The following is a 20,832-nucleotide window of genomic DNA, read 5'->3' on the forward strand; positions in this document are numbered from 1 at the left end:
ACTAAAATCCTTCGACTTCGAATATCGAAGTCGAAGGATTTAGCGCAGATCCTACGATCGAACGATCGAAGGATTTTAATCCAACGATCGAAGGAATATCCTTCGATCAAAAAAACTTAGGCAAGCCTATGGGGACCTTCCCCATAGGCTAACATTGACTTCGGTAGCTTTTAGCTGCCGAAGTAGGGGGTCGAAATTTTTTTTAAAGAGGCAGTACTTCGACTATCGAATGGTCGAATAGTCGAACGATTTTTAGTTCGAATCGTTCGATTCGTAGTTGAAGGTCGAAGTAGCCCATTCGATGGTCGAAGTAGCCCAAAAAACACTTCGAAATTCGAAGTTTTTTTAATTCGAATCCTTCACTCGAGCTTCATGAATCGGCCCCTAGTTACCTATTGGTCATGTTGATCGTTTTTTGCTAAGAGGTTTGTTTATTGTTGGGGCAAATTTACTAAAGGGCGAAGTGGCTAACGCTAGCGAAAATTCGCCAGCGTGATGTCATTTTGCCACTTCGCAGATTTACTAACGGGTGCTGGTGTAAATTCGCTAGTGAAGTGGACCTACTCTAGCGCTACTTCGCACCCTTACGCCAGGCAAAGTTGCTCTATGGCAAAGGGACGTAACTACGGCAATTCACTAACTTGCGGATTTTACGGAACGTTACCTCTTGATGTACAGGACATTGAAGTTAATGACACGGTGATCAGCCATTAAAGGCCAGCCCCCTGACATCTACGGGCCAGCCGTAAAAGTACAATATATAAAAGTACACATAGGGAGAACAAGTCACACAATAAATATACACAGTACACAGACTTCATATAAGGATATAGAGCTTAAGTGCTATGTGGTAAAAGACACAATGGGAAAGAGGTCCCTGCCCTGTAGAGCTTACAATCTAAGTGGGTGGGTGGCTAACATAGAGGCACAAACTGGAGGGGGAAAAGTGCACAAGGTAAAGGCATTGTCCAATAGGTACCAGGACTAGACTAATATTCTAGTGCTCCAAAAGGTAGACTTTTATGAGTATATTTATCAAAGAGTAAAGTTAAAGATCGCCACAGTCTGCTAGAGTGGAATTCCGCCACTCTCCATTTATTTGTATGGGATTTTGAAAGGCGTATTTATCAAAGGATGAACTTTCACTTTCATCCATTGATAAATACTCTTTTAAAAATCCCATAGAAATGAATGGAGAGTGGCGGAATTTCACGCTAGAGGACTGTGGTGATCTCTAACTTCACTCTTTGATAAATATACCCCTTGGTGTTTTCTTGAAGTGATTGAGAGAGTACTTCTCACAGAGAAATTCAGGGATGGAATTTCAGAGGTAAGGAACAGCAAGCTAGTAAGGTTTGAGACAAGAGGTGGCAAAGGATGTGGAGGTGTGAAAAAAAGGTGGCACTGAGAGGAGCATAGAAGACACCCAGGTACATACAGTGAGACAAGTGAAGAAATGTAGTGAGGAACAGAGGAGCGAAGGACTTTGAATGTTAGCAGAAGGATTTTATATGTTATCCTTTGCTTATGAGCCATGCTAAGGATTTTATTTGGCATTTGTATGCTAAAATCCTACCTGTGTAAACAGTGATAAGGCACAGTGGTATTGGATAATAATGACTAACATTGGCCTTATTGTTGGAAGCTATGGAAACCTTTTAACATTTTTTTTTTTTTTTTTTTTTTTAAAAAAGTAGGGATATTTTAAAAAAGTAGGGATAATACCAGGGTGTTTTTGATCCATTCCTGTCAATTTGCCAGAATAAGTTTAAAAAGGAAGTATAGTACCAGTATTAACTTATAAAAGATTTCCACCATTTGGGTCAGTAACTGTTGCTGATCTAGTATGCAGTGTGATGTGTAAGACATAGCATGTTATACGATGCACCTTCATTCAGAGCTGGGACATGTTATCTTAACCATATTAACACCCTGAAGTGTGGCTCTGAGTCTGAGGTTACCTTGAGATGATGCATCATAAAATCTTCTCCATTCACGGCATGACCCACGACGGCCTGGTTAGCTTGAGAATCATTGCCTCTTAGCGCCTGCTGTAGGTGGCAGATCTGCTGCTTCTGCCTGCAACAATGAGAAAGTAGACATAAGTCATGGCTCCCAGAACTCAGCACAAATCATCTTACAGATGGGAATTTGACTCTTGATTAATGATTATGAAAATTAAATGACTGGGTGATAGCAACCAAATGTATTTTATAATAAATTTCAGTCCAGGCTCAGTCCAGTGGACAAGCTATGCCCCTTTTCTGAGTGTTACTGCTGTGCTGGGGAAATCAGCCGGGCACTGGTATGTAGTTTGAAGATGCTGTATAATCAGGGCTGGTCCTATCAAATGTGGGGCCCAATTGGAACCATGTTGGCGGGGCCCCTAGACAAAGTGTTGTTGGCTACTGACACAACAAGAATTTAGGAAAATAAGGGCATACAGGCACAAAATAGAAAGGAAAGGGGCAGACAAGGTAAGAGAGTGAGAGGGATGAAATAGGGGCACATAATAGGGGCACACAGGTTAAGAGAGAGAGGGAGGAAATAGGAGAGTGGACTGGACCAATTAGTTTGCGGCAGGCTGGGCTGATTCAGCTTGGGAGCAGGCTTGGTTGGATTGGGGGCAGGCAGGGCCTATCAAAGTTGGAAGAAAGCTGGGCCTATGAGAGTTGGGGGCGGGCTAGACCTATGGAGTTGGGGCATAGGCTGGCTTATCAGAGTTGGGGGTGGGCTGGACCTATGGATTTGGGGATGGGCTGGACTCTCAAAGTTGGGGGCAGGCCAGACAGCATCATGTGCTGGGGGAAATACTATCTGTGCTGCCCTCTGGTGCAGGGCCCCCAGAGGTGCGGGGCCCTATTGGGCCCAATTGGTCCAATAGGCCGGCCCTGTGTATAATCAATTCCTTATTTCACCATAAGACCACTGAGAACCCACAGCACAGTGATAAAAAAAAAAACAGAAAAGGAATTTTTGCTGTTAATACAGAGCAGTATAATTTTCATATATTCTCCCTAATGCTCCTTTAATGTAAGGCTGCTCTAATGGGCCCGTTATCCACTTTACCCTCTTTCCACAGTGCATAATATGCTGGTACCACACAAATAACAAAAGAATACACTGAATGCTGGAGTTGGTTCGGTATTCATCCAAAACCTAGCAAATGCTTGCATTTATTTCATCCATATTTCAAACCCATCAGGTCATGTCAATTTAAAGCGCTGGTCAATTGAAGATGACAAAACAATTGAAAACAAATTGCAGAGGATTCTGTCTCTCCCAAAAATACACAATACAAATACATATTTCACCATACATAAAACTGATTCAACTACAAAATTGTGAATATTATAATTTAATTTACAATATTTTTAGCACCCAATTACAATGTCTCTATATACTTCATTCTAAAAATAAGATATCTGCTGCCACCTTGTGGTAAAGATTATAAAATATCAAGCTTACAAACAGTGCCAGTAAACAAGCCACAAATCGGCATTTCCAAAAGGGAATGTTTTGCAGCATTATGGCCTCATCCCAGGATTAGTAAGAAGGTAGCCTTTTGTATCCCCCCATGCCTACAATACACAGCCTGGACTTGGGTATACCTCCCAACTGTCCTGTTTTTCTCAGGGACAGTCCAGATTTTAACAGCTCAGCCCGTAGTCTCGGATTGTTAGTGAAATGTCCAGAGTTTCTCTTTGTTTCCTGCACTGAACAGCCAGAAAAAAATTAATTTAACAAGATGCTCTTGGCAGAGCAATGTGCCGCCTCTATTGCTACTTATAAGGGGACACTTCCACTGTACAAAGCACTGGTAAGGCCCCATATAGAATATGCCGTACAGTGCTCTAGAGAGAGGGGGAGGTAAAAGGTATTGAATATGTGGAAATATGAGGAAAGACTGGACAAGCTGGGGTTTTATTATGCTAGAAAAGAGGCACGTAATGGGGTGAAATGATAACTATGTATAAATATACTGTATAAGTCAATCATATAATAATCTCTCTAATGCTTTATTTACCAGTAGGTCTTTTTTCAGCTGACATTTGGCCACCCATTCTGATTAGAAGAAAGGAGGTTCTATCTAAATATTCGGAAAGGTTTTTATTTACAGTGAGAGCTGTGAAGATGTGGAATTCTCTCCCTGAATCGTACTGGATGATACATTAGATAGCTTTAAGAAAGGGTTGGATGGCTTTTTTGCAAAGGAGGGAATACAGGGTTATGGATTATAGTATAAGTTGATCCATGGAATGGTCCAATTGCCATCTTGGAGTTGGGAAGGAATTTTTCCCTGCTCTAAGGCAAAATGGAGAGGTTCAGAAGGTTTTTTTTTGCCTTTGCCTTCCTCTGGATCAGGCAGGATATATATATATATATATATATATATATATATATATATATATATATATATATATATATATATATATATATATATAGTTGAACTTGATGGATATGTCTTCTTTCATTCTTTCAACCTAACTTACTATGTATTATATTCCGAGTGACATCAAATGTGTTCTGTAAAGCTAGATTTTGTAAGGAGATGTGTGATGCTGACTTCTTGTAAGGAGATATAATACACAAAAGCCATGAATATCCTGTAAATGATATCCTTATAAACGGTGAGTAGTGATGTCATCAGTTATAAACGGTGAGTAGTGATGTAATTTCTGTCACATGACTCACTAAAATTTGTGTATTATAATTAATAAAGTACCCGCAGTTGTAAAATATGAGGATATTATAAGTTACCTCGGAGTTCCATGACCTGTATAAAAACACTCGGCCTTCGGCCTCGTGTTTTTATATGGTCATGAAACTCCTCGGTAACTTATAATATCCTTATATTTTACAAGAGGGGGTACTTTATTCACTATATAATAAGAGGACTTTGAAAGGTGGAGCCTGTGGCCAGCCAACTTCAAAAAGTGGCTGCTTATGCATACCTCCCAACTGTCCCATTTTGAGCGGGACAGTCCCTCTTTTGACAGCTCAACCAGCAGTCCTGGGTTTGTACTGGTCTCGATTTCTCTGCACTGAACAGCCAAAAAAGATCCAATGTTTCTAACTTAATTGGCTCTTGGCAGAGAACCGAGAATAGATATTTAATATACATTTGTAACAGTTTTGTCCCTTGGGAGAAGTTAGACTCACAGTTTAAAGGGCAATACCCCGTCATTAGTAAAACTGTAATAAAACATAAAAACTACAGAAATGTGTTCAAACCTGGCAAATTTTGTATAATGGACATGGTAATTAGGGGGTGTGGCCGCACAAAGGGGCTTGGTCAAAAAAATTTGCAGCGATCTGTGCCGCAATTATTTTTGTCCCTCTTTCCTTTTTCAGAATGTTGGGAGGTATGGCTTAGGGCAGACCAAAACTTAAAGCTGATTTAGTAGGTCCTTTAATACTAGTGAAGGCAGTATCTGATTATAAAATTAATAAGGGAAAATAACAAAGGGGTATTGTGACTCTTAAAATTAGTAGTGTAGTCAATTGAGAAATGTTTACCAACTATTAGTCTATGTGTTCCAGCTCACTCTAGCCTATGAAATAGCTGTCTGGTACAGTAAGTGGCTGGAACTCTAGGCTACACTGTGTGTGTGTGTGTGTATTGAATTACTTATATTTCTGTTGAATGTATCACTCACTATAAGAGCATTCTGTGTCGATTCTCTATATAAAACTACTTGCCTCAGTGTATAATTCAAGTACAGCGTGCAAGGTCGTGAAATCAACCTAACATGACTGGAAAAAAATCCCCCAATAATCCAGAAAGCAATGTGCACTGTCGCTTCCTCTAATCCTGATGTACCAGGGAGCCCAACAAAGGAATGCTTTGTAAGAAGGGCATTGCTTTGTAATGTGGGCACACATAAATATAGCTCTATACACAGCTGCTGGGAGCTGCTAATCCACATCTTAACCATTAAGGATGACAGTTGTACTTGATTAAAGAAACCATGATTGCATAAGAAATAATGTGGTATGACCTAAAAGTGCATTCATATGTTTCACAAATGATTTTTCCATCACGCCAGCATATAAATCACCCAGTATCATTCAAATGAAAACCTAAAGCATAATGTTCATGTAGCAGAATGAGCTATAGCTAACTCCAAGATGCTCAATATAAAAGAGAATATGTGTATAGCTAAACAGAGAAAAAAAACAATAGATGCACAAATACTGTACATGACTAACTGACAGGCAGATCAAGTCATCAAATATAATTTAACTACAAGGCCAAGGCATATGTTTTCTAAAAATGCTTTAAAGGTAGAGTATGAGCTGCTCCTATAATTAATAATGTTTAAATGTGTGTATAGACACAAGGTTAAATAGACAGACAGATATAAAAAATAGTCTCCTTGAATTAGGAGAGGTTGCAAGATTGGGCTGAACTGCTGTGCAGAATTTGAGAGATAAATGCTATTACAGGGACCTGTTATCCAGAATGCTCAGGACCTAGGGGTTTTCCAGATAATGTATTTTTCTGTTATTTGGATCTTCATACCTTAAGTATACTAGAAAATCATGTAAACATTAAATAAAACCAATACAGTGGTTTTGCTTCCAATAAGGATTAATTATATCTTAGTTTGGATCAAGTACAAATTATTGTTTTATTATTAGAGAAAAGGAAATAATTTTTAAACATTTGATTACTTGCATAAAATGGAGTCTATGGGAGTCAGCCTTTCTGTAATTCAGATCTTTCTAGATAACGGGTTTCCAGATAACGGATCCCATACATGTATGATATTAAGGATAACATTCAGGCAATTCAAAAAACAGCCCCAATAAACAACTTTAAAAATCCGATTAACACTCATGGGCTCACGCTCAAGCAATATAAAGAGGTTACCGTGTACTTCATCAGTGTAAGTTTTAATTCACATATACATGTTAACCTTTACCATGTCTGCCAACTATCTGGCTTCTGCTACACTGCTTCAGGAATCAGAGCCAGAAGTGCAAAATATATAAACACCTAGCTTTCATGTTCACATTTGTAAAGAGGAAACAAATCATAAATACATTACTCAACAAATCTTTTAAATACACATCAAGCTCTGTAACAAAACACACACAGTACCAGAATTAACTTCCGATCCCCTGGAGGCCTGAGCACTAGATATAGTCTAGATATGACTCTCCACAGGAATTTTAAGGCACACAGACTTCTCCAAAGAACTTTTTTTTTTGTGCTGCTTCCTCATAAATAAGTTTTTTTTTTTTTAAAATAACAGCAGAGTTAATGCTCCAAATAATAATTCAAATAATGTCTGTACCTGCCCTAGCAAATTCACTTATATTTTGTATCTGGGTTATGGAGGGATGACGTACAACAACAGTATCTAATGTCTGAGCTTCTGTATTTTGCAACTGCCCAGATCAGTTTTTATACATGGAATAGGAACTCTCGAGCAACCCGAAACTGTGGATCACATCCCCTGGCTGCTCCCATTAGAATATCCTTAGATTAGAGGGATATTTGCATTTTGAGCATCAATAGATACTTAAAATATGTAAGAGGTTAGGCTTGATCTTATATAGTTCCAAATCCGTTTGGGATTTTTTGTCAAACAGTAACTGCATATAACTTTCATTTAGGATTAGCATTAACATTTTTTGTTAAGGCACAGTTGCTGAATAGATTAAAAGCAAGCTGCCTGAAAAATCAGTCAACTAAATAACAGGTAGATTTTTTTATCCTGAAAATTTACACAGATTAGCGTTTATTTTTTTGTACATGTTAGTTTTTGTTGTGGTTCCCTGGATGCTCTGTCTCTGACATCCTATGTAGTAACAATATATTGTAAGTTTGAGAAGCACTCAATAAGCTTAATTGCAATTATCCTGCTGTTGCGAGTGCTTCCCAAACTTACAATATATAGATTTTTATCCTGGTTTACTTGTGTAGCTTGCTGCCAAAAAGAAGAGATAGAGAAAAGTTAGATAAAAGGATTATATTCCACAGAATGAAGCAGCATTAATGTCACTGAGATTTCATGGTCATATAAGGTTATTCACTGAGGATATTAAGACAAAGTAAAGGGCCTTCTCTGCACTTGTGCATCATTGATCACTTGTGAATAAAGGATTCACTACTGAAAAATACAAGTCGGTTTCAAGACAAGTACCTGATGCTTTTACTCATTTCAACAGTTTAGTGCAATGCAAGTCCCCATGTCATCAGCTTGCCCTTACCTAAGAATATGGAAAGAATATATGTACACTACAACACTGAATATGTGTCCCTTAACTGGAAGTTAGCTTTTAATTCAGCACTAATCAAATATTGATTTATATAGTATTAAATGAAAATTGAGGAAGAACTTAGAATAGAGTTCAGTACTTTATCCCAAACACCTTTCCCACAAACACAAGACATGGCACAGAACATGACTCCCAGTCTATCAGATGCCAAAAATATAATCTTAGACGTGTAATAAAACATGTTATTGCATAAAACACAGAAGAGGAGGTGAAAAAAATTCAAGGTAAATAAATATGTACCGTATTATTAAAGGAGAAGGAAAGGCTGAGTTTACTTGGGGGTGCAAAAAGTTAGGCTCCCCAAGTGATTGTATATACTTAACTGAAACCCCGGTCCAGGGTTTTTTTCCAGCGAGCACCAAGGAGCGATCAGCTTCCTTATTCAACCCATGCGCAATAGAATAAATAGCTGACTTCTTTATTAAAGGGGTAGTTCACCTTCCAAACACTGTTCCCCAGAAATAACGACTTTTTTCAATGACTTTCCATTATTTATTTTTTTACTGTTTTTCCAAAATCTAAGTTTAAAGTTGAATGTTCGTGTCTCTGGTGTTTGAGTCTGGCAGCTCAGTAATTCCGGTGCACTCTAAACTGTTACAATTTTGCAACATTTAGTTGATACATTTCTCAGCAGCATCTCTGGAGTATTAGCAACTATTGTATCAATTCTAACTAATGAAACTCAGGGATTCTGCTTAGCAGGGATACAGATAAGAAATTTTCAACTAAATGTATCAATTTAGAACAGTTTACAGGGTCGGTGACCCCCCTCCCAGAGCTGCTTTAGAAGGTGAAAAATGACACTTTACACTTCAATATTCGAAAATGGTGACACATAGAAAATAGCAAGTAATTGGAAAAAGTTATTTCTGGTGATCTATCTGAAAACAACTAGTTGTTTGAAGGTGAACAACCCCTTTAAAGCTTGGCTTTTCACGCTACTGCACATCCGCTGAAGAAAGAAGAAGAAGAAAGCAATCTCTCTGTGGTGCTCGCTGGAAGAACCCCTGGACTGGTGCAGTTTCTGTTGATAGGAGCACCAGTCCGGGGTTTCAGGTAAGTATATACAATCACTTAGGGGTGCCTAACTTTTGGCACCCACAAGTAAACTCAGCCTTTCCTTCTCCTTTAAATAAATAAAGGCATATCATGCTGTCCCCAGTACTAATATACAAAATCTGAACTCTCCATGGTATGTAAGACTGGAAAAAAATGTAATGTCTTCACATCGCAGGGAGTACTCCATCTCATCATTTACTGATCTGTTATTGGCATTTATTGCGGGTGCAAAAAAAAAGGATTTGTAAAAATTGCTCCCTCTGTAAGACACAATTTGAATTTTCCTTTATCTGATGTTATCCTATACTTGTGTCTTACAGAGGGAGCAATAGTGCATAGACTTAGGGATGTAGAGATTCCCCTGGGTTTCATTTAGGGAAAAGGCTGAAAGCTGGGTGTACCTTCCATTGCTGCTTCACTACTGCTGTACATGTTCCCTTGCCTGCAGGGACTAAGCTCATCATTGGTGCTTGTGAGTATATGCTATTCTCTGTGCACTATGTTTGTGATGATTCCTGTGTACTCCTAAGTGGATTATTCTTTTGAATAAACTAAGTTCTCTGGTTAAGCATAAAGAACCACTGGAGCCCAATTATTGTGCATAGCACTTTGTTACAGTTCCACTACACCAGGCACCACACGGTTGCGAGGGCTTACACCTGAGAGAAAGGTCTCATATGGAGCACAAATATATATATATGAAAGTACGTCTTCAGATATGTTGTGTAGCAAAAATGGTGTCATAAACAAATTCCAGTATTATAAAACCAGCTTCACACAATAAGGGCTCTCTATAAAATACAAGACTAAAAATGTTATACCCTTGTGCACTTCTATTCTATTTAGAATTTGGCAGGGAATATTATCACATAGCTAGAGCAGTTTATAAGGGTTCGGCATTGTGTCTCTCGGTTCTAGCTGCCATTCCCACCTTTTTTTGGGATGATGGGTTAATTATTTGTGGGGTTGTTGCGAGCTTGGTACCTCTCTCAAGCAAGTTATGAGTGGATGGTTTCTACTGATTAGCCCCAGCTTCACATTTACCATACACCAACAAAACATTTACAACCCTTAAGGAACCAGTAACTTCTAGTGCAATGCTTTGTGCACACTTAAGGGTGGCAACACTATGAAACAAATGCTTTTGTTCTTGGAGCAGGTCCTCATACTGTGGTGCTGCAACTGGTAGACAGTGGATGAGGTAAACAGCTTAAAGAGTGATCTTTAGGAAGAATGCTTATTAACTGCTATGGAGATATATGTGTAGCATTGTGAGCTAGGTGGCTGGACTAAAATAATAGGGTAGTTTGGTAAAAGGCTGATGAACAACATGCAGATCAGTGTTCATCATGCAGACACTTGGAAATTAAAAAAATTATAAACACAGAACACACACATGCCCTCTGCTCAGAACTGTGATGCAAGTAAGGAATATCTCATATGTCATTTCCAGCTCGCAAGATATCATACAGAAGGGTTTGATATGATTTTAATGGACCAACAGAGGTGAAAAGTTTTAAGCAGCAGCTTCCGTCCTGTAAACTGTATGTCCTGTAAACTGCTAGGGATAAAAAGCCAGAATCTCTCCTGAGGCCAATGTTATTTGGAAGAGGTTTAGATCACATGCCTAAATATTTGACATAATTCATACTAGTTTTCTCAAATAAATTCTGAGCATCTCATGACTGGAATACTTTGTAGGCAAAATGTTCCCAAGTCCTTTACATTTTACATTTGCTCTTTTCAGACTAAAACAATCTCTTTCCAGCCAAATCATCTCACAATATAGGGAAGCTACTTTTTGGGGGGGGCAGCAGTGAAGAACATTGTCCCCACTCCTACTTCAAAACACCTTGTTGTACTTAAAGTATTCTTGAGAGTGTGCAAAGCTCCTATGTTCTAATCAATAGCACCAAACTTCACGATTCTGAAAAACACTAACTGGTGGCACCTACAGTAATCCCATTATGTCCTCGGGAGACATCAATCAGTATAAAAAATCCAACTGTGCAATAACAATTAACCTCTATATTATAGATATTGTACTTCTTAATTGGGCACAAATAAAACCCATCCTTTCACAATTGTGACCATTAGGCTGGTTTACAATACATACTCTGCCATTACATTTCCTTAAGCGAACAGATAAAATAAAGGACAGGGAAACCCCTCTGATTTACCCCGTTGTTGAAGGCAATACCCCTTGTGTAACACTAGATTTTTTTTAAAGAATGCTTCTATCTATGGTAATTCATCTGCTTTTTATTTGTATTTTGCCTGACGAAGGGGACTGGCTGCTCCGAAATTTGTAATTTTTACTTGTTCAGTTGGCCAATAACAGGTATCACCAAATGTTACAATTTCTGCAATTCATCTGCTGGATCACTTCACAGTGAGCTGCTGGGAATGTGTGGGTACAGAAGATTGGGACAAGTCTAAGCTCTATTTTCAGTATGCCCTTTCAGGTAAACAGTAATAATTTTCAGGGTTTCCTTGTCCTATAACGTTCTCATGCCTAAAGAACTACAAGCTACTGCAAACATAAACTGTTGACTGCAAATCTTGGGAGTATATATATAGTCTCATGCTACTGGCCTACACCCACATATACTGTAATCTATAGCTGGGTTAACGGTGATCTATGACATGCCCATTGCAGCACACAAAAAAGGTGTAAAACGGGGTGTGAAATATTTTCCTGCCGTCGTTGAAATGGTTTTAATACAGAGGTGCCAAGTCTTACTTCCTGAAAATGTTAATCCCTAAGGGAATTACATGTAATTTTAGAATTAGTAGTACATACACACCAACTACCAAGTTTACAATGGTTTCCTTTCATCAAGTGTAGGAAGGGATACAGAATTTCCAAAATGGAATTTTACTGTGAACAAGCATGGGGAAAGTAATGTATCAAAAAAAAGGAATGCAAGTGTTGTGGGCTCACAAGCAAGAACCTCCATCCATGATAGCTTATGGTACATGTGCCCATATGTAACAACTGCTTGTAGAACATTTATTGAATCATAAATATATGTTAAGATTGGCTGGTAAAAATTTACATTTCTAAGTTCTTTTGCTTACCATTTGGACCTTTGGACGATTAAGATTTTTCAGTTGAATAATGTAATCTTGAATGATTTCAAGATTGCTACATGTGAAGGTACGCATTTGTCTACCATGATTTTTCACGCTGGCACAGACGTGTAATACCAGATAAGATTTTGAGATCAATCATTTTAAACTTTTTGGCAAACTAGTAATTTAAAAAACTGAAAATGTAAAAATATAAAATATCAGGAATTCTAGCTATAACTTAATAAATCATAATAAAACAATAACAACTAAAGAGACTTCCCATTAAAAGACAAGACATTATCAGGCAGGTGCATGAGATCCCTAAAACAAAGGTTAAATGGCAGTGCTGGGGGGGGGGGCTGGTGCATTTATCAGCAAAAAGAAGTGCCTGTCCAGAGTCTGAGGTTAGTAATTATAATTATAATCATAAGGGGCTAACAAATGGGCATAATTTGTATAATCAGTGACATTTTGTTGGCACCCTAAAGTCAGAACAGATGCCAAGCACCCTGGTCTTGGCTCGTGCTTCCGCCTGTAGCAGCCGCCTTTTGCTTCGGGAGGAGCCCTCAGCTACACAGATGCCGCCAGTTCTTAAAACGAGAGGTGCAAGGCGAAAGTTTCTGACGAGGCAAAAGGGGCACAACGGTATGCAAAGTCTTTGGGCAGAAGGTCGTAATACAAGGCATTAGGCAATAGAGTAGTCAGATCAGGCCGGGTCAGGCAGAGAATAAACATAGTCAGGCAGGCAAGAGTCAAACCAGGAAGTCAATCAGAGGGGTTAATCAGAATCGAAGTTCAGAAGTCAGGATCGTCAATCAAACAGGTTCAAACAGAATAGCACAAAGCTCAAATAGCACCAGGAACAAACTCCTATAACGGGCAGTGTGAAAATGATAAATGGCCCTATAAGTACATTTGAATTTTCGCGCCAATGCACGCTGACGTCATCACGCCTGCGCCTTTAAACCAGGAAGAGGCGCGCGCCCTAGGAAACCGGCGTCTGTGGTGGAGACTGGTCGAGGGGGCGCGAGCGTCCCTGCCATTCCCTTACTAGACCACCAGGGTATGTTTTTACTACACATTTGTAGCTAGTTGTGTGAAAGAAGAACACAGACAAATCGGAGCTAAATATATTCAGAATGCAACAACTATCATAATACCTGGTTGCTTTAAGATTGTTTGATGCCAACTGAGAAAAGTTTGCTTTCAACGTGCACATTCAGGGCTCCCAGCCAATGGGCAAAAGCCACTGCCAACCTTCAGATTTTGGCATGTCTATTTTATTCTGCCTTTCTGAGCAGTGTGGTCTGCATCTACAGTACATACCATCTACAACACAAGGTTTAAACACAGATTTTAACTGTATATAACAAGGGCTCTACATTGGTACAACATCGGACAACACCATATTTCATGACGTACTATGGTTTTGCATTGATAGCATTCATTTATGTTCTCATTTTTTTAATACTTTTCTTTCTGGAGAGGTCAACTGGTTTTTTTTTCAAGGATAAGTATATCTTTAAAATAAATGAATATAAAATTGATGAGAGTGCTATTCTAAGCACTTTTGTCATTTACATTCATTATTTATTTCCTTTTTATTCGAAGATATTAACGCATACATGTGCTAATGATATGAATGAATTTTGTTCCAACAGCGCAATTTGCTGGTCAGTGTCTGACCAGTCTGACCACCAAGAAGTCAAGGAAGTTGTCAGGAGAACGAAAGAGGCTGCTCTGATGATGCTTTGGAGAAATATTAGAAACCTTTCTCAAATCTTTCCTAAGCAGAAGAACATCAGAGCAGCCTCTTTCGTTCTCCTGACAACTTCCTTGACTACTTGGTGGTAAGACTGGTCAGAAAATGACCAGCAAATTGCGCTGTTGGAACAAAATTCATTCATATTAACAACACACACATGTATCCCTTAATATCTTGCAATAAAAAGAACATGAATGTAATGTATTTAAATGACAAAAGTGCTTAGAATAGCACTCTCATTCATTTTACATTCACTAATTTTAAAGGTTTACATGTCCTTTAATTATATGTTTTATGATTTTTTCACTGACTTCGATGTAACAATAGACATTATAATTGTACTGTGTGGGGTTGAGGTTTGCACAGACACCAAAGTCTATGTATTTTAGCTGCACCACTGGTTTTTGTGGATCCATCTGTCCACTATGTTCAATGTGAATATTTTAGGATATGGTGCGCTAATTAATGCTGAAAAGGTAGTTCCCAGAAACCTAGATAAAGAGACAATATATAGAGTAGTACGCCTAGAATAGATAGCTTAGAAAACTTCTATGGAACTACTCACATATTTGATGTTAAAATGCGGGTATATCGTCTTTGATGTAATCCTGAAATACAAAGGCTTCAAATGGTGTTATATTGTCAGAGCTGCAGATGTCGGCCCTGCGAGACGTTTTACACTTACCAGACGGTAGTGTAGGGAGAGCTTGAGATCTAGCGTGTAATTCAAGAGATGCCGTGTCGTCCAATGGTGCGCTCCCTTGTCAGCAGATAAGAAATAGTGTTACCTATTCGGAGCGGCTACTGGATCAAATGGTTGCGGCGTCTCGGCACGTATGCTGGCGTTCGTGTCGGTCTCGTGGTTCGTGTCTCTCTCTGCTTTAACGACTCAGCGGTCCAGTTTTTTAGGGAACAAACCAGCAAGACACGCATGCCAACCCTGGTTTGTTCCCTAAAAAACTGGACCGCGGAGTAGTTAAAGCAGAGAGAGACGAACCACGAGACCGACACGAACGCCAGCATACGTGCCGAGACGCCGCAACCATTTGATCCAGTAGCCGCTCCGAATAGGTAACACTATTTCTTATCCGCTGACAAGGGAGCGCACCATTGGACGACACGGCATCTCTTGAATTACACGCTAGATCTCAAGCTCTCCCTACACTACCGTCTGGTAAGTGTAAAACGTCTCGCAGGGCCGACATCTGCAGCTCTGACGATATAACACCATTTGAAGCCTTTGTATTTCAGGATTACATCAAAGACGATATACCCGCATTTTAACATCAAATATGTGAGTAGCTCCATAGAAGTTTTCTAAGCTATCTATTCTAGGGGTACTACTCTATATATTGTCTCTTTATCTAGGTTTCTGGGAACTACCTTTTCAGCATTAATTAGTGCACCCTATCCTAAAATATTCACATTGAACAATAGACATTAGTCTCTCTCTTCTAAGGGCCTTCGGTTTACTTTTTAAAGGTTATTTAGCCCATTTTCCACTCCACAGTGACAGGGAAGGAAAACAATAATATAACAAATGTCTAATGAATTATATACAGTATATACAACAGATGCACTTTTTACATATCGGGGTTGCTCTTTTTCATTGAATGTAGGTAAATTAAAACCTAATTAACCTAATCTTATTTCAGTCTAATTCAATGTTTTATTGGGAGCACTAAAAACTACTGAGAATTCCATTTTCCCATTTCCTTAATAACTGCTTTTCTTTCATTCTTTTGGTGTAAAATATTTTACACAAATATATATTTTTCCCAAATTAAGCCAAACTAGTGTACACAAATGCTAAGAAAAGAAAAGTGTATGCTACACTAAAGTAATTTTAGCACAAAGTTGACTATATCCTTAATATTTACCAATGTGTAGGTTATGTTACTTTAGTTTGTGCACTGCTAGAACAAAATAATATGCATGTTATACCCAAAGCTAGAGATAGGTTAAGAATTTTTTTTGTCGCTTTTTAACATGCAGATTGAAAAGAAAAAATTATTTGCAGAATTTAGGGTATAATTTAAATTGAAAAAGCTATAACAGTTCTAACTCTTCTGTGAAATATAAAATACAAAACAGAACCGTACCTGTCAATTACAATCTCCTTCTGACGCAATAGTCCTTCTTTAATTTTCATCAGGGATTCCCACTTAGTCACATCCTGACTTAAAGGCATGGTCGTACATTCTATACGAGAAGAGCAGGTGCCCACCTGGAAAAGCACACATTTGTTATTGTTGGGGAGCACTTCAGTTGCCACAGCATATGTTAATAGATGCAGTTTAGGATCATATCAGGTACAAAAGCATGGTCTACCACAGGGGTCCCCAACCTTTTTTACTCGTGAGCCACATTTAAATGTAAAAAGAGTTGGAGAGCAACTCAAGCATGAGAAAGTCCATGGGGATGTCAAATAAGGGCTGTGATTGGCTGTTTGGTACCCCCTATGTGAACTGGTAGCCTACAGGAGGCTCTGTTTGGCTGTACACCTGGTTTTTATACAACCAAAACTTGCCTACAAGCCTGGAATTCAAAAATAAGCTCCTGCTTTGAGGCCACTGGGAGCAACATCTAAGGGGTTGGAGAGCAACATGTTGCTCGCGAGCTACTGGTTGGGGACCACTGGTCTACCAGAAGAAAAGATACTCTGATGGTTGCTATAAAGAGCCACACTGGTACAATTAGTGGATAAGACCTAAGGCTTCACTCATAATATTTTGATCTGAACTGAACTATAGCACTCAAAATTCTGCACTGGTTCACAGAAGTGGCTTAGGGCAGGTCTTATTAGACACTCCTAACATTTTACCAGTGGGAGGCAAACTGGGGTATGCTGCATCTAACAGTAAAAAGCAGAATTGGAGGGTTGGTCCTTGGTCCTTCTTCAAGGAGAAATAAAAGGCATAAAAGGGAAATTCAGGCACTTAGTATCATTACAAAATTACATTACATCATCAAAATTCTGAATGTCCGAACAGAAGAAATGTCATGGGCATTGAAAGCTGTCAAATATTAAAAAATAAAAAAAAATGTGTTTAGTGATCGGAGAATAACAGAACAAGAAAAGAGATTGGTACACATGCTAACTATGGTCAGATTTGTGATATGGGAACAAGGGCAGCACCCCAGATTCCAATAATTCTGCATCATACTTTCAAAAAAGAATAAAAGATCATAATGATGCACACTGTAGCATTCAAAGTAGATTTTATATTTAGCATTTTTAGTTTGTATAGTTAGTTGTCTTTATCATTTTTCTTACTGAAAAAATGGGACTGAAGCCTGTTTATATCATCAATGACTTGAATTTATATGAAAGGCTGCAGAAAACTTATTGTGTGACAAAAACAAAACGCATTAATGCCAGAGATATAATGAGCGATAACAGAATATGTGCAGTGCTGTTCTTGCTCTGTACCTACAAAAGTCTGAGACATTCTATTAAAGGACCAGTAACATCAAAAAATTAAAACATTTTTTAAAATAATAAAAATATAATGCAGTGTTAACCTGCACTAGTAAAACTGCTGTGTTTGCTTCAGAAACACTACTATTTTTATATAAATAAGCTGCTGCGTAGCCATGGGGCAGCCATTCAAAGGAGAAAAGGCTCAAGTTACACAACAGATAGCAGATCTATAGAACATAATGTTATCTGTTATCCATTATTTAACCTGTACCATATAGCCTTTTTTCAATTTCTGCCATTGCTACTCAGCAGCTTGTTTATATGAATTATAGTAGTGTTGTTTATGTGATATTGTCATTACCTTAAAACACTTTAATTTTTTGATGTTACTGGTCCTTTAAGTCTTAATTATCTATACAAAGGCGGCTGTTTTTATGAGGCGAACCAAACACTCAAATAATTTTTCCACTGTTCTAGTCCAAGTATTTTTTTTGTCACTGGCGGAGTGGAGAGTGGAGTAAGTTAAAGTCTATAAATACCTTCCAAATAATGCCCTGTACATTGCATGCCTGTGAGTGATGAATGTTCCCAACTGGTTGCCTTCACGTCTCTGAATGACGTGATGACAGAGACCAGGTGGTCCAATTATATTAGGGGACATTTTGGTAACCTTAAATCATCACAGCATTATTCTTCTCTTAAAATGTGTCTGTGAAAAACAATAAACAGGTCATTTTTATGGTTGTTGTTTTATTGCTTATTCAGACAATGAACATTTCTATGCAAGCTGCCAATAAAGAATACAGGCATTCACAACATCATACACATTTAAGTAGTACAGATGAGCTCTTCTGTTGATGGGTGATGTATAGCCACACAAAGTCCTACCTAAAGCTCCCCATAGACGCGACGATTCTTCTTGCCAAACGACTGATTTTAGGGAAGCCTGACCAATTATCGTGTGGTTAGTGGTATTCGAACGATCGTACATCTTACGATTTTTCGGCCGACATCTGTCGGGAAATTGATCGGCCAGGTCAAAAAATCAGGATCTGATCTTTTAAAAATCTCAACATCTATGGCCAGCTTAAGAGTAAAGCTCCCCATAGACGCGACGATTCTTCTTGCCGAACGACCGATTTTAGGGAAGCCCGACCAATTATCGTGTGGTTAGTGGTATTCGAACGATCGTACATCTTACGATTTTTCGGCCGACATCTGTCGGGAAATTGATCGGCCAGGTCAAAAAATCTTTGTCGGTCCCAGTGCAATCTCTCTATGTTTGCAGGGCCAAGCAGGCAGCTCCCCTTTGTTTTCCTGGTAAATTGGTCTTTTTAGTTGATGGTAAATTCGTACGATCGTACGATCGTACGATCGTTCGATCGTTCTGAGAAGATCGCGGTCTCACGATCAGGATCTGATCTTTTAAAAATCTCAACATCTATGGCCAGCTTAAGAATTATCATGAGTGTTGCACTAGCCACAACCAAGTTGCGTGCAAAACACTATTTGTAAAGTGTCAGATGGAACAGCAGAACTACTGAAACAAAGGCAACTATGTACAAAAACCAATGTAATCTACAAACCTATGGATATTTCTGTCTAGAGAAGGTATTGAGCCTGTGCCTGCCTTTGATTTCTGTAAAGACATCAATTGCATAGAAGTTGAAGGGTGGAAAATAACTATTGGGGCAGCTTCCATGAAAACACTTCCAACCAGCAAGAGCATAAATTACTGGCTGATGCCATGTTTCTACTGTTGGAAAGAAATCTAAGCTTAACTTACAGAAGCGTATATACTAATTACAAACATCATGAATACGTGAGGAACTCAGTAGGAATTTAATCTGATGACAGAGACCAGGTGGTCCAATTATATTAGGGGACATTTTGGTAACCTTAAATCATCACAGCATTATTCTTCTCTTAAAATGTGTCTGTGAAAAACAATAAACAGGTCATTTTTATGGTTGTTGTTTTATTGCTTATTCAGACAATGAACATTTCTATGCAAGCTGCCAATAAAGAATACAGGCATTCACAACATCATACACATTTAAGTAGTACAGATGAGCTCTTCTGTTGATGGGTGATGTATAGCCACACAAAGTCCTACCTAAAGCTCCCCATAGACGCGACGATTCTTCTTGCCAAACGACCGATTTTAGGGAAGCCTGACCAATTATCGTGTGGTTAGTGGTATTCGAACGATCGTACATCTTACGATTTTTCGGCCGACATCTGTCGGGAAATTGATCGGCCAGGTCAAAAAATCTTTGTCGGTCCCAGTGCAATCTCTCTATGTTTGCAGGGCCAAGCAGGCAGCTCCCCTTTGTTTTCCTGGTAAATTGGTCTTTTTAGTTGATGGTAAATTCGTACGATCGTATGATCGTTCTGAGAAGATCGTGGTCTCACGATCAGGATCTGATCTTTTAAAAATCTCAACATCTATGGCCAGCTTAAGAGTAAAGCTCCCCATAGACGCGACGATTCTTCTTGCCGAACGACCGATTTTAGGGAAGCCCGACCAATTATCGTGTGGTTAGTGGTATTCGAACGATCGTACATCTTACGATTTTTCGGCCGACATCTGTCGGGAAAAAACGGTCGGGAAAAAAATCGGTAGATGTACGATCGTTCGTTGCACACCAACCTCCCGATGATTTGCCTAATTGGTAGGATTGCACTGAAACTGGTCATTCATCAAAGAAAAATCTTTGCGTCTATGGGGGGCTTAGGACATACTATAACACTAATTTATTAAAGTCTGAATGCCAAAAAATTTGAAAAATATGAGGTTTTTTTTTTTCTATAAAATCCTAATATTTAGTGGGGAAAAAACCTCAAATTTTTCGAGATTTCTAATACAACCCAAGACCTGCTGGGGTTGTATATATGTCAATAGGAGTGGTCCCTATCCTATTTGGAAGTTTCTGTGGTCTGCTCTGGATTTGGCCTGAAAATCTGACTATTTTGGGCATTAATCCGAAAAATTCTGACTTTTAGGGGGCAAAACCGCTAAAAAAATCTTGTGATTTGGGAAAGAAATCCAAAAAAAATCTTACAATTCGAATTTATAATTTGTCCCCGTTCCGATTAAATTGTGCTTTTTTAATAACAAATAAGGTCCAATTGCAGATTCTAATTTAAATACTAAGAAAATGAGTTTGATAAATAAGGCCCTAAAAGTTAACTTAAAGGTTATCCACCCCTTTAA

General features: G+C 38.6%; 1 protein-coding gene across 6 annotated transcripts in view; it reads right to left on the reverse strand.

Moving 5' to 3' along the window:
* The window catches only part of LOC108717915 (centrosomal protein of 85 kDa-like), a 139,544-nt gene that overhangs the window by 23,447 nt on the left and 95,265 nt on the right, over positions 1-20,832 (reverse strand). For all 6 annotated transcript variants that reach the window (XM_018265364.2, XM_041564613.1, XM_041564612.1 and 3 more), the window contains 2 exons: positions 16,294-16,418; positions 1,962-2,079 (listed from right to left, as the gene is read on the reverse strand). In XM_018265364.2, coding sequence (XP_018120853.1) covers positions 1,962-2,079; positions 16,294-16,418 — 243 coding nt within the window. The remainder of the gene's footprint in view (positions 1-1,961; positions 2,080-16,293; positions 16,419-20,832) is intronic.

Source organism: Xenopus laevis, chromosome 5S, assembly GCF_017654675.1.
Source record: "Xenopus laevis strain J_2021 chromosome 5S, Xenopus_laevis_v10.1, whole genome shotgun sequence".
NCBI classification, from domain to species: Eukaryota; Metazoa; Chordata; class Amphibia; order Anura; family Pipidae; genus Xenopus; species Xenopus laevis.